Source organism: Eublepharis macularius, chromosome 1, assembly GCF_028583425.1.
Source record: "Eublepharis macularius isolate TG4126 chromosome 1, MPM_Emac_v1.0, whole genome shotgun sequence".
In the NCBI taxonomy this organism is placed as follows: domain Eukaryota; kingdom Metazoa; phylum Chordata; class Lepidosauria; order Squamata; family Eublepharidae; genus Eublepharis; species Eublepharis macularius.
In genome coordinates this window covers 167,286,333-167,301,013 of record NC_072790.1, presented here as the reverse complement: position 1 = coordinate 167,301,013, position 14,681 = coordinate 167,286,333, and the positions used below count along the sequence as shown (strand labels likewise).

Sequence of the window (14,681 nt, the reverse complement as noted above, 5' to 3'; positions counted from 1 at the left end):
CCCCAGATTTGTAGAAAAATATGAATTCTAAACAAAAATACATTGGGGGATTTAAACCCCTCAAATAATAGAAACAGTGCCTGTATCTTTAAGAAATTAATGCCCTCTAAGATCTCAGTGGCCACTGTGAGGTTTGCTTAGCAACAACAATATTGACAGCATTGAAAACTTGTTTTCTGTCAGAAAAGGGCAGGAGGGTCCTTTCCAGTGCTATTTTGGGCTCCCAATCTACCCCTGCTCCCTTCCTTCCAGCCCCAAAAGTAGGACTCATTAGGGTCAGCGCAGCAGCAACTATCAAGCAACTTGTTACCATGCAATCTCACCCAGGTACAACAATGGCTACTAGGCAAGTTAATGCCACACAACTTGCCTGGGCCCAGTAGCAGCCTCTGCACAATTTTTGTGACTTGGCCAGTCCTGGCAATGGCCATCACACAACTCATCTGAGCAACTTGCTATTGCTTGGCTTTATCAAGTTGACCAGACTTTTCTCATGGAGAGGCTGCCAGGGAGAGGAAAGGAGGGCAAGCTGAAAGCCAGTGTGGTGTAGTAATTAGAGTGTCAAACTGGGAGACCCAGGTTCAAATCCTCACTCTGTCACAGAAGCTTGCTGGGTGACTATGGGCCAGTCACATATTCTCAACCTAATGTAAATCATAGGGTTGAGAAAATGAAGGAGAGGAGAATATGTAAGCTGCTTTGGGTTCCTAGTGAGAAGGTGGTATAAAACTGAAGTAAATAAATAATAAATAAAACTAAAGATTGAGGGGCAGATAAAAGAAAGGTTCATTGGTGAGTGGAAAGGGAGAAGGAAGTAGGGGGAAAGGAGTATATATGTAAGCAATGAGAATGAGACAAAGAGGAAACAGGGTGGGGAAGATGTGGGGGAAACAAAGTGACCCCGAAAGTCCTTGCAGGTTCCCCGTTTATCATATATCTAATTCAGAAGAAGCCATAAAGTGTGGAACAATAAATCCCCAAAATGGAGCTGGGGATAGATGGAGTGATTTCTCTAAGCCCTGGAGGAAGTCCTAGGTTCGCAGAAAAATCTGAAATCTAATAAAATATACATTGGGGGATTAAACACCCCAAAATAGTATAAACAAAGTCTGTAGATTTAAGAAAAGCTCTCAGTGGCCATTTTGGAGATTGCTAAGCAACCAAAACAATATTGCTGAGCCTTCTAGCCTTGGTTTCTGCAAAGTCATGGGAGAGAACTTATGGAGGCCAAAACAACACTGGAAAAGGTTCCACTTGCCTTGATGGAGGAGGACTCACCAAGGACAGATCCATCAGAAAGCACAGGAAACTTACAACCTACACAATTGAGCCCAAGCCAGTAGCTGCCGCACAACTCTCCCATGGAGAGGCTGCCAGTGGAAGGGAAGGAGAGAAAGCTGGAAATGAGGGGCAAGGTAGGTTGGTGTGTGAGGAGAAAAGAAAGCAGAAAAAGGGGAGAGGCTATGGGGGCTGCCAGGGAAGGGAGAGAGGAAATAGTGGAGGAGGGGATATAGAGAAAATGGGATACATTCTGCAAGTCTTTTGGGTCCCCCACTTGTAGAGAAAATAATACAGACCTGCCTTATAAGGCTGAAGTGAGAACTACAGAGATAACCTTTTTAGTGCTCTGAACCTTAGAAAAACAATGTATAAATGCTGAATTTTCTTCTTCAACAAGGAAGAGCAAATGGCTCTTCTTAAGTGGGGACAGCAACTTTTTAACACTTCTGTTCCCATTATGCATTTTTAGGATGTCTTTTCCACCCTTACCTTTAGGAATATCATGTTCAAGAGAATCCAGAAAGTCAATGCATGGGTCCAAATCAGCTTTCTCCAGGAGAGTTTTGTTCTTCAAGTTTACAGGCTCAGTGAAATGGAAATAGGAACTTAACTTTTTTGCCTCAGTCAAAGACAAACCTGTTGTGAAGAGTGTAAAATTTAGCAATGACTCTTCTTTCACAAACCCTGCTAACTTTCAGTTCACTAGAAGTGAACGGCTTTAGCAAGTATCTATACATCAATAACAAACCTACAAAGCTCCAGGAATTGGTAGTTTTGCATGGTTTTGGGAGATTGCCAACAATTCTATTGGTACTATGCTACTTTGAACTGGCAGCTTATCACAGCAAATCTCTTAGTGGTTGCTGCAATTTAGCTGAGCCTGAAAACAAAGCAACCATTCTTCAATCTAGCTCCAAAACCAAAAATGTGGCTTGGTTATGTGATAATGTCCAAAGATTCAGAGCAAAACAGCAAATGTGTCTCTATCCCAATATTGTCAGACTTGCGGTAACTCTCATTCATATATGAGAACTAAGAGTGTATGTATGCGATAGCACTGATTTAGGCCCCATAGCAACCATTCTTAATGTGGCCAAGTAAAAATATGAACGGGAGAATGTGCTATAGAATGGGTGTCATCACAGCTGCCCAAAAGAAGGAACAAAGGATGGTTCTGATTGTGTACCTGCCTCCACCCCTTGGCCACCAGTGACAGCACCTAGAAGCGCGAGCGCCCGACTTATCGGGCGCTCGGTTTGCTGCCGCCGGGGTGGGGAGGCGGGGCGGGCACCGCGGCTTCTGGGTCGGCTTGCCCGGCGTCCATGCAGGCAAGCCGACGGCCAATCAATTCAAACCCCGGCCAGCCAATCGCGGTGGCCGGGGGGCGGGGCGGGGCCTGCTGCCGGACCTCGGGGAGGCAGTCTTCCCTCTGGTCCGGCGGTTTCTTATTTAACCGGCTCCAGCCCAGCCCCGCCGCATTCCGTTCCTGGCTGCGAAGCAGAAGAGCGGCGAAGATGAAGAGCAGAGGCAGCGCTTGGAGACTGGGGGCAAGGATCGGAGCGGCTAGAGCTGAGCCCTCCCGACGCCCATCTCCTTGGCTGCGCGGCTCCTGGCTGCAAAAGAAGAGCGGCGAAGAGGAAGAACGGAGGCAGCGTCCGGAGGCTGAGGTGGAGCTCGGAGTGGTTGGAGCTGAGCCCTCACGCTCTCCCCCCTCCGCGGCTGAGTGGCTCCCTGCCCTAGGCCCTGCCCAGAGGCAGGTGGGAGCGCGGTGTCCGAAGGCCCCGTGGTGTGGCTGAAGCCCCGGGCCTCGGCACTGCGAAGACCCAGCAGCAGAAGAGGAAGACGCCCCACCCGGCAGCAGCAGCCAGAGCAGCGATGCCACCCCAGAAGAGGGCCGGGGGAGCCAGAGGGAAGGCTCGGGGAGGGGGAGGCGGAAAGGCAGCTGCCCCCTTCAGGGCGGGCAGCAGGGCCGGGGCAGCCTCCTCCGGGGCCAAAGGGAAGAAGGGCTCTCAGCAGGGCAGCCCCAGGGACAAGATTCCCAGCACGGGGAGGGGGAAGCGGGCGGGGGGTGCCCAGCAGCAGGGGGACCCCGCCGCTTCTCGCCCCCCCCCGTGGGCCATTCGCAAGCTTCGGTGCATCCTGGGGGGAGCGGGCAAGCGGGGAAGGTGCGGCCCAAACCCCCTCCCAGGGCCAGAGCCAGGAGGCAGGGGGGGACTCCAGAGGACTTGGAGGCCTCCCCCAGCTCCTTGCGCAGCATCAGCCGGGCGCTGGAGCTCCTCACGGCCCGGGTCGAGAGCTTGGGGAGCTCCAGGCCTGGGGGGGCTGCTGCCCTTCCAGAGCCTGTCGAGGTCCCACAGAAAGCAGGCAGCCAGAAGAGGAAGGGCAGGTCAGGCAGGGGATGCCGGGCCGAGAGATCTGCGAGCACCAGTTCAGGGAGCTCCAGCCCCGAGCGTCGGCCAGCCGTGAAGAAGAGGAAAGCTCCTAAGAGGAAGGGACGAAGACACAGACGGCAGGAGGACTCAGACAGCGGGGGATCCTCAGGTGAGTCCTCATCTACCGATGAGGAGACCCAGGAGGAGGACTATTGGGGGGTGGCTGCATCTGCCCCGGGGCTCCCCGACTGGGCGATAAGGCGCAGGGGGCCAGCTTCCAGGGAGGGTGACCCAAGGGGTGTGTGGGGTGGAGACCCAAAGGACAACCCCGCCTCCCTCAGAACCTTCACGGATGAGGAGGACCCCCCGGGAATCCACCTCGCCCGAAAAGTGCGGGAGAGGATCTTAAATGGCTATTATGTGGACGTCTTCTCCCTCCTTAGGCCGGAGGCAGAGGATGGGAGGTGTGCCCCCTCCTCAACGCTGGGCAAAAAGCGGGCTAGGAAAGCGGCTGCCGAGCGCAATTTTAATAATTGGCTGGAGGGCTTCACTGTCTATATGGGGGTCGTTCAGCTTGCCTATCCAGAGAGGGGGTGGCACCTCTCCAACCACCTGGGCAGTGTCCTGCGTGCCCGTGCCCTGGCCGGGGAGGCCGCAGCAATGGACTATGATGAGGCCTTTCGGAAGAGGGCCTCGCATAATCCCAGATCCAGATGGGATCTCATCAGCCAAAAGCTATGGCTTTGGCTGGTGGGCCCTCAAATGAGGGCCAAGGGGGAGGCCCCCCGCGGCCGCTGGCCCGGCCGGCGGGAGAAGCCCCGGGGGGTCTGTTGGGAGTTCAACCAAGGCAGGTGCCAGCGGTCAAAGTGCCGCTATGAGCACAGCTGCGAATCTTGCGGGGCCCCACATGCTCGCCTATCATGCCCGCGTGGATCCTTGCCTTCCGCCCCCTTTCGGGGGGGCCGGTCCTCCAACAGCGGTGCCCACAGGGACGGGGGGCCCAGCACCACCACCGCCCAGCCTGCCAGTGGCAGCAAATAGCTCTGGCTGCTGGGATTTGGGCTTGGCCAACACCCCGGTGCGCTTACAGTCCCTGCGCCCTCTCCTGGAATGTTACCCTAACAAATTAGCGGCCTCCTTTTTTACTGGATGGCTTCTCGAGGGGCTTTAGAATCCCTTTCACGGGTCCCCGTGTAGCCACCACCTCAGGCAACCTTAAATCCGCCAGGGAACTGCCAGAGGTGGTCGCAGCCAAGATAGCCAAGGAATTGGCAGCCGGCCGGGTTGCCGGCCCCTTCTCCTCTCCCCCCTTACCAAATCTGAGGGTCTCCCCACTGGGGGTGGTCCCTAAGAAGGCGCCCGGGGAATACAGGCTGATCCATCACCTTTCGTACCCGCGGGGCTCATCCGTCAATGACTGCATCCCCCAAGAGCTTTGCTCTGTTAAGTATGCCTCCTTCGACCACGCAGTTCGCCTGGTGCGGTTGTGCAGGCCTGGGGCTCTCATGGCCAAGTGCGATGTGGAATCCGCCTTCCGGCTGTTGCCCGTTCACCCCCTTGACTTTTGCCTGTTAGGTTTCAGGTTCAGGGAGAAGTGGTATGTGGACAGGGCCATGCCCATGGGGTGCTCCTTTGCTTGCGCAGCATTCGAGGCCTTCAGTACCTTTATTGAGTGGGCCGCCAAGGGCCGGATGGGTTCCCCTCATATTACTCATTATTTGGACGACTTTTTGATCATGGCGCCCCCTGGTGGTGACACTTGCGCTGTTCGCCTACACATATTTCAGTCTTTGGCCAAGGAACTGGGGGTCCCCCTTGCCCAGGAAAAGACGGAGGGCCCCTCCTCCCGCATCACCTACTTGGGGATTGAGCTAGATTCGGAGGCTGGGCTCTCCCGCCTCCCGCTAGACAAACTGGGTCACCTGCGTGAGCTTATCACTGCCATCCGGGCGCGGGAAAAATGTACACTGAGGGAGCTCCAGTCCATTATCGGTCACCTCAACTTTGCCTGCAGGGTGGTCTCCCCGGGGCGGGCCTTCTGTGCCCGCCTCTCCAGGGCCTGCAGGGGGGCCTCCGCGCCTCACCATCACATCCGTCTCTCCAAGGGAATTAAGGAGGACCTTGGGGTCTGGCGGGACTTCCTCTCCGCTTACAACGGGGTGTCTATGTGGCAGGGCTCCCTTGACCTGGGGGCCGATTTGCAGGTCAGGTCGGACGCGGCCGGCAGCTTGGGGTTTGGGGTTTACTTCAATGGGAGGTGGTGTGCGGAGCGCTGGCCCCCCTCATGGGCCAGCTCAGGGATCCTCAGGGACCTCACCTTCCTGGAGCTATTCCCCATCCTGGTGGCCGTGACGGTTTGGCGGGAGCAGCTCAGGGACAAGAGGGTCCTCTTCTGGTGCGACAACCAGGCCTCCGTGCGGGTGATTAACAAGCAGTCCTCTCGCTCTGAGCGGGTCATGCGTCTTGTTCGCCACTTTGTGCTATGTTGCCTTGCGGCGAACATCTCCTTCTCAGCCCGTCATGTAGCAGGCCTGGATAACGGCATCGCAGACGCACTGTCTTGCTTCCAGATGGAGAGGTTCTTCACGCTGGCCCCCGAGGCACGCCGCACACCCGACCCATTCCCCGCGGACCTGTGGCTGATTGGCGGGACATCGTGATGCAAGGAATCCTCAACTCAGTGGCACCATCGACCCTGCGATCATACACCAAGGCGGTGGCACGCTTCTTGGCCTTCACTGAGGGACTGGATGTGCCGGTCCCCTGGCCAGCATCTCAAGCGACGGTGTTGCAATACCTGGCCCATTTGCATGGTCTGGGCCTTGCTGCTGGGACCATGCGTAGAGACCTGGCAGCTATTTCCTTCTTTAGCAAGGCGGGGGGCTTCCCTGATCCCTGCGACAGTTTCGAGGCTCGCAGAGCCATGGAAGGGTGGGGTCGGGTCTCTCCACGGGTCCCGGACCAGCGGAGGCCCATCACCTTGCCTGTCCTACGAGCTATACTCCGGGAGGTTCCTGACGTTTGCTGGTCCTCGTACGAGGCGCAGCTTCTCCACACGACCTTCGTTTTGGCCTTTTTGGGGGCCTTCCGGGTGGCGGAGCTGGTGGCCGGGTCCCGCCGGGATCCCTCAGGCAGGGCCTTAGCCCTCGGGGATGTCGCACCATCCAGGCGCAGGGTGGCCATTACCATACGGCACTCCAAAACAGACCAGCAGGGCCGCGGGGCCTCGGTCCTACTGCGGTCAGCTCGGGAGAAGGCCATTTGTCCAGTCCGGGCAGTATGGTCCTTCTTGGCGGTCCGGCCTCACTCCCCCGGCCCCTTCCTTATTCACAGGGACGGTTCCCCTCTCACAAGGTACCAGTTCGCACCCCTCCTGCGGGCGTGTCTACAGGCAGCCGGGTTCCCACCCGAGGAGTTTGCTACCCACTCCTTCCGCATCGGGGCAGCCACGGTGGCTTCAGTCCTCGGCCTTCCCCCCGCCGCCATCCAGCGTCTCGGCCGGTGGCGGTCCAGTGCCTTTCGTTCCTACATTCGCCCAGCCCGGGCGCTCACGTGCTGATTTTTCTGTGTTCCCATGTTGCAGGTCAGCGGAGGACGGTGTGGATTTGCGGCCACAGCATCGTGCATTGGGCCGGGAAGTACGCGGCGTCATCTGGATGGGGAAGACACCTCGGGCTGGACAACCGCGTCAAGATCCGCTGGATTGGCGTCCGGGGCATGACATGGGATGCGCTTGTTCCCACCGTGGTCCACCAGGCCCGACGGCAGGGTCCACCCAATGCACTTGTTATCCAGTTGGGAGAGAACGACTTGGGCAAGCGGGAAGGCCCGGACCTGAGGCGGGCCATGTGCAGGGACCTGGACTATCTACGCGGTTTATTCCCGGGAACCTTTTTTATGTGGTCGGACTTGCTCCAGAGGCGCTGCTGGCGTTTTGCGCGCCATCCAGACAAGGTGGACGGCATCCGGCAACGGCTGGCACGCGCCATGGGACAGTACATCACGGCGGCCGGTGGCCTGCTCATCATGCATCCAGACATCTCCTTTCGCGTGGAGGCACTGTTCTGCCAGGATGGGGTCCATTTGTCCAGCTGGGGGCAGGACATCTGGCTGCAGGGCCTGAGGGATGGCCTGCTGGAGTGGCTTCAGCAGTAGGAGCGTTGGCGGGAGCCCCCCCCTGGGGGGGGCTCTGGTGGCGGTTGGTCATTGCATCGGATCTCTTTTGGGGGGAATCAGGGCCTCTGCCCTGGTTCCCGGTAAGGGGATTCCCATAAGGAATCTTGGGAGTGAGTACGGAGGTGCATGCCCAGCTCGGGGGCTGCCAGGGCGTACTCACTACCAGGTGGCAGGGGAATCATGCAGGGGTGTACACCCATGTGATTCCCCCCCAAATGCCACTCCTGGGTTCCCCCCTTCAGCACGGGTCTGAGGGGGGAGGGGCCATCGGCTGGCAGGCGGGCCAGCCGATGCACAGGGATCCGATCCACATGACTGCCAATGCTCCTTATCTGCTGTTGTTTATAATAAAGTTATGGCCAGAAATTTTCTCCAGTCACGTGTATGGTCTCAGTTTGTTGCCGCGCTCCCCCCCTTTGCCTCCCCACCCCTTCAACACTAGGCTGCAAGCGCGAGCGCCCGACTTACCGGGCGCTCGGTTTGCTGCCGCCGGGGTGGGGAGGCGGGGCGGGCACCGCGGCTTCTGGGTCGGCTTGCCCGGCGTCCATGCAGGCAAGCCGACGGCCAATCAATTCAAACCCCGGCCAGCCAATCACAGCGGCCGGGGGGCGGGGCGGGGCCTGCTGCCGGACCTCGGGGAGGCAGTCTTCCCTCTGGTCCGGCGGTTTCTTATTTAACCGGCTCCAGCATTCCGTTCCTGGCTGCGAAATCCCACCCTCCGCTCCCTCTGTACTTGGGTTTGTGTTGCTTGTTTGTCATAACTTGTTCCTTGCGGTTGGTCATTGCATCGGATCTCTTTTGGGGGGAATCAGGGCCTCTGCCCTGGTTCCCGGTAAGGGGATTCCCATAAGGAATCTTGGGAGTGAGTACGGAGGTGCATGCCCAGCTCGGGGGCTGCCAGGGCGTACTCACTACCAGGTGGCAGGGGAATCATGCAGGGGTGTACACCCATGTGATTCCCCCCCAAATGCCACTCCTGGGTTCCCCCCTTCAGCACGGGCCTGAGGGGGGAGGGGCCATCGGCTGGCAGGCGGGCCAGCCGATGCACAGGGATTCGATCCACATGACTGCCAATGCTCCTTATCTGCTATTGTTTATAATAAAGTTATGGCCAGAAATTTTCTCCAGTCACATGTATGGTCTCAGTTTGTTGCCGCGCTCCCCCCTCCTTTGCCTCCCCACCCCTTCAACACTAGGCTGCAAGCTGTGGGACAGGGGTTCCCTCCCCTCTGTTCATCTCACTCTGTTTACAGGGATTGCAGGAAGTATTACTGAGGGAACAGAATGAGAAGGCTTAGCTTATTTGCAAGAGAACAGAGAAAAGGAAAACCATAATCCTTTACATCCTTTTCATTGTGTTAAATGTGAGTAGCAACTATTTATCTTTTATCTTTTTGTATTTTTTTTGTCGCCCTTCCTATACAGAGCTCAAGACAGTATGCATCATTCTCTTCTCTCCTCAAAACAACTGTATGAAGTGGGAAAGGATGAAAAAGTGATTGGCCACAGCTTACACAGTGTGCTTCATGTCTGAGTGAGGATATTAACCCAGGCCTCCCCAGTTCTGGTCTAACTCATAGCCTGGATTATTGCTGTTTAAGAAGAAATATGCTAGAAGTGAGAACTTGAGTTTCTATCCTTCCCTCTACCACACCCCCAATCAGCACAAAACCTCGTAACAAACCTTGGACATTTTGAAGGATTCCAAATTAATAACCTGACTACAAGAAGCTAGGCATTAACTGGGATAATGAAGTTAAAGTTGAAAACAGCTAGGTGTGTCAAACTGAAAGGAAGGATATTAAGAAGTTCTGACACTGACCATTCTATTTCTTTTATGAACATAAAAATCCATTCGTAGAAGCAAATTCCCCTTCTGCCTCTAAACAAAACAAAAGCATTTCTGTGTGGAAGTTTCACACATTTTGTTTCCTTATGTACAGAGTGCATAATTCATGTATCTTCCATGCAGACAAAGAGAGAATTTATACTAGTTGTGCTGGGATCCTAAGCATTCCTAGGTCCTACATGGAGACATGCCTTAACAAGACAAACACAAGAAAAGTTAGAAAGTGTATTTACTTTAGTATTCAATGAGGCAGATATTTTCTAATGGCCTTCTAACATGGATTTACCTTCAAAAGTTCTGTTTTCATGCACAAGTCCAAGTGGTGTCTTTATATATGCACCGCGTGGAACAATACCCACTGCTTTATCTATCTGGTCTACTGTAGTTACAAGACGGATCTCCTCCTTGACCAAGACCTTTTAACAAAAAAAATATATTAGTGGAAACAAATATTACTGGAAAGATGCCGGAAACAGAATCATACTCCTCCAATCTGATGGGTATGAGAATGATCATAGGTTACCAATTAAAAAGGATTATTGCTACAGTAGATGTGTCAATACTATTTGCAAAATAACTATCTCGCCTCTAGATGAATATAGGCTTTTGACATCAGAGCACAACCACATTCAGAAGACTTAAGAGCAGTTAAGTTTTAAGGTGGGGGTTAGTAATTTATGCCAATTTATTTTTATTTTATTTATTTAAAACATCTATATGTAATCTTTTCACTCAAATAGGATCCCCAAGTCAGCGAACAACAGACATTACAAAATTTAAAACATTCAAGTGTGTACAAATATTTAGCAATAAAATAAAACATACACACAAATACAATCAGGCAGGAGGACCAAGAAGAGTTTACCAGGGGTACACAAAATGAAACAGAAAAGTCTTCACCTGCTGGCAGAAGACAATGACAGAGGGAGACAGACAAATCTTCCTGGGGAGGGAGTTCCAAAGTTGCAGTGCCACAACCAAGAAGGCTCTTTCTCAGTTTGCCACCCCTCTAGCTTCAGATGATGGGGGCATCCAAAGCAAGCCCTCCAAAGATAATTGGATTAGACAGGCAGGTTCCTATGGGAGAAGGTGGTTCTTAAGGTATGCTAGTTCCAAGAAGTATTGGGCATTAAAGGTCAATACCAGCACCTTGAATTGGGCCCAGAAACAAATTGGGAATCAGTGTAAATTGAACAAGATTCTTTCGAAGCAAACATGGTGCTAGCAGATTTCTTTTTAACATCTCCATGAAAACATTGATAGGTATCATCCACAGACTTATAGTATAGTATCATCAATATCTAGATAACATATAAATCTATCTCATCTTTGGATTAAATCCTAGAAGGTGAAAACAAGTCCCAGGACATGAAAGTGGTTTGGAAGTGGTGAAGGAGAAACAGACTGAAACTTCACAGAGAATACAGAGGTGCTTTTGGTTTAAAGCAAAGCTAGTGGATGACTGGGTTTATAGGCCACTTTGGATGTGGTTGCACATCCCCTAAAAGATCAGATTTTCAACTTGAGAATGCTCCTAGACCTAGCCCTGCTTCTTGAGAGTCAGGTTGCTGAGGTTTCTAGAAGTTGTTTTACCAGGTGAAACTGTTTTGCCAACTATGACCATTCCTGAGACAAGCGGATCTGGCCACATCCACTCATGCCTCAGTAACATCCAGCATGGATTACTCTAATGAGCAGTACATGGAGAAGAAGTATCTCCAGAAAACCCCAATTGGTTTAAAACCCAGCACCAAGGATTCTGAGCATTGGGGTCCAGGCTGGGGCAGCATGGGCCACACAGTCAGAGCGTGGAGTGAGGGAGGCCCAAGTGCCCGCCCAAGCAGCATGGTCAAAGTCCATTTCAAGGTCAGAGCATGGAGCCAAGAGCTGTCTGTAATCACCACTCTGAGCTTGTTGGAAGAAATGTAGGATACAGACGTAACAAGTAAATGAATTAATTAATGAAGATAAAAATGACAAGAGAAAGCTAGCACGGGTGTGTTTGAAGTAAGTATTTTTTAAAAGCACAGGTGCAACTTCTGGACAAATACCAAGAGAGTAAATAGGTGACAAGATCCAAGGGGTGCCCCAATATACTCACCCCAGTCTCCTCTTCATAGGGCTTTTCACCTTCCTCTTTTTTATCATAGTTTTCATATTCATATGATGGATCGCCCTGGAAACGTCCCTTTATGCCACCAGTCATTGCAATCATTTCCTCAGTTGGAGGTGGCAGAAGGCTCCAATCTACGCAGTTCAAGCTGTCAAAAGCACAAATATGGCAAAGAGCAAAAACACAAATATGGCAAAGCCTTATTTTTATTGAGGGGAAAAGAGGGACCTCTTTTTCAGTTACTGGAGGTTTCACAAAAATTACAAAGGAAACAAGTGGCAAGAAGATAGACTCCACAATATGCAGACACAAAAACTGACTGTCTCAAAATGTATAGCTGTAAAAAAATGACTAGAAAAGACAGGATGTAATCTGCTTTTTTCTCCTGAATTTGAGGGCCAGACTAAACATGATGTCAACAAACTTGTAGAAATGGGTCAGAATACCTGCAAAGAAGCAGGGAAGCAAGCTATGCAAAAGAAAGTGTGGGTGTGAGAGGAAGGGGAGGCAAATCATTTCCCTGAAACTACTTTTAAAACCCATCTTTCTCCCATCAGGACTTCAGGAGCTAAATCAGGGCAGGTATCAAATGTGTTACTGGTGATCTAGTAACCCATATATGTTACTTATTACTAAAACCAGAAGACTGAAGAGTAACAAATGTTACATCAAATTTTAAAAAGGGGTCCAGAGGGTAACCAGGAAATTACAGGCCAGTTAGTATAATGTCTGTACCAAGCAAATTAGAAACTGTAATCAAAGACAGAATTATTATTTAAAAGAAGATTAGATAACTTCGTGGGGGGAGAAGTCTACCAGTGGCTATTAGACATGGTGACTAAAGGGAACCTCCACATTCAGAGGCAGTAAACATCTGCATAGCAGTGCTGGGAGGCAACACCAGGAGAAGGCCTCAGCATCTATACCCTGTTGTTGGTCCTTTGTAGCAACTGGTTGTCCACTGTGTGAGAGAGAATACTGGAGTACATGGAGCACTTGTTTTATCCAGCAGGGCACTTCTTATGATCTTATGGTTCAGGTCCCTCCTTCAGCCCTTGGTGATGGAAAGGGCCATCAAATCATAGCTGACTTATGGCAACCCCTGCTGAGGTTTTCAAGGCAAAAGACTAACAGAGGTGGTTTGCCATTGTCTGCCTTTGCAAACCTAGTCTTCCTTGGAGATCTCCCATCCAATTACTAACCAAGGCCAACCCTGGTAAGTTCGAGCTTGCCTGGGCTTCAGCTCTTACTGCACTTCAAATTGCCTCTGTTTTCTAGACACTTCATGCATCTATCCTTTAAGTGTAAACTGACAAAAAAATTTACGCGAGTGAAACTTTTCCTGTCATGGAGACAAATGACAGGGTAAATGGCAACCAACTGAATTTCTATGTTCCCGTTATAAAAGACCCAGAAGTAAAGCTGGTTAAAAGGGGGTGGGGAACCTTAGCCAAAGGGTAAAAAGATAAAGGTAGTCCCCTGTGCAAGCACCGAGTCATTACTGACCCATGGGGAGACGTTGCATCAAGACGTTTTCTTGGCTGACTTTTTGTTACAGGGTGGTTTGCCATTTCCTTCCCCAGCCAAAGGGTGTGGCTCCAAAATATTCTGAGCTGGGAACCTCTTCTAATACTTAGTATACAATGCCCTTTCAGGCTAAGGATCACCTGAGCGATATTACTTTTCTAACTCCCTGCTAATCTTACCACACAAGGCTGTCAACTTTTTTCTGGCAAAACTGCTGATCCACAGACAGAAATCCAACAGGTCAGCTTTCCTCACTGCTATGCAGGGAAACAGCTGCCTGTGTTATTTCTGCTGTCAAGTGGGCACAAGAGCCCTACCGGGCGGGAAAAACAAAAAAGAGAGGAATGGCAAGGCTGCTGGGGCCGAGTCCACATCTCTTCAGTACGGCAGCACCTGTAGAGGCGGCTCCTGGCCCCCGCCCGGTCCGGCCCCAGGCCTTCGGCGATGTAGTAGGCTCCGCGGATGCCTTGGATGCGTCCCCACAGGCGAACTTGCTCGAAGCGGTAGTCCCGTTGCACCAGCAGGAGCGAGGTCCGCAAGGCCGTTCGCTTCTCTGGGCTCAGACACACGCCGCTGCCCGCAACGAGGTCCAGCGCGTAAGGCAGCGATTCGGCATCCATGGCCGCTGGGTGGAAGTGCGGCGCAGGCAGGCCCTACAGCGGGCGTCTGGTTGCCTAGCAACCGTCTCCAAGGTGCCGCGTTCCCAGCCTTTCCCGCGACTGCCGCGAGATCAAAAGTCTATTTCGGCCCTTCTCCGCATTGTAGCCCCTCCCCTCCTCCGCCCCTTCCTGTTTCGCGCCGGGATTCCTCTTGCAAGGGTACTGCGAGCCTCCAGTCACCCAAACACCAACTCATCCGTAACCATAGAAACGGGGCGCTGGAGCGGGGAGGCGGAGCTGCGCCTGAGATGGATTACGGAGCTGGAACAGTTGCTTGCGTTTCCCCTCGGCCAGTCTTTAAGAGCTGCGCGATGGGCAACATTTCAAGAGGACCCAAGTAGCTTTTCCAGACGTGGAGAAATCGTTGTGAAAATACCTTGACTTGCAGAATTTCTGTCTGTCAAGAGCTTTACAGATCTTGCTGTCGCCCAGAGAACTGTGGAAGCAGCAGCTCATATGGTCCCGTGGAATTAACACTTTGGGTATGGGCGGAGGGGGAATAACGGAAGGGGACGCAGAGATGAACACTTGCATGACAGTAACTCCTACTGAACACAGTAGGACTTTCTGATTTAGAGAACTGGGTTTCATTTGGACATCAAATAGCAAACTTTTTGCGCTTCATAACTTTGTGTGTCTAAAAATGAAAATGTGGGGAAAGTGAGCATCTTCCTTCCAGGAGAATCTTTAAAATGTTAATTTCA

At 52.3% G+C, this 14,681-nt stretch overlaps 1 protein-coding gene across 2 annotated transcripts in view; it reads right to left on the bottom strand.

Moving 5' to 3' along the window:
• Window positions 1–14,010, bottom strand: part of RSPH9 (radial spoke head component 9) — a 37,740-nt gene extending 23,730 nt beyond the window's left edge. The window contains exons 1-4 of one of the 2 annotated variants that reach the window (XM_054987514.1): window positions 13,712–14,006; window positions 11,780–11,939; window positions 9,965–10,094; window positions 1,771–1,917 (exon numbers count right to left, since the gene is read on the bottom strand). In XM_054987514.1, coding sequence (XP_054843489.1) covers window positions 1,771–1,917; window positions 9,965–10,094; window positions 11,780–11,939; window positions 13,712–13,938 — 664 coding nt within the window. In that variant the 5' untranslated portion in view covers window positions 13,939–14,006. Of the gene's footprint in view, window positions 1–1,770; window positions 1,918–9,964; window positions 10,095–11,779; window positions 11,940–13,711 lie in introns of both variants that reach the window. The other variant, XM_054987521.1, reaches the window with a different exon arrangement.
• Between the last annotated feature and the right edge of the window lie 671 nt (window positions 14,011–14,681).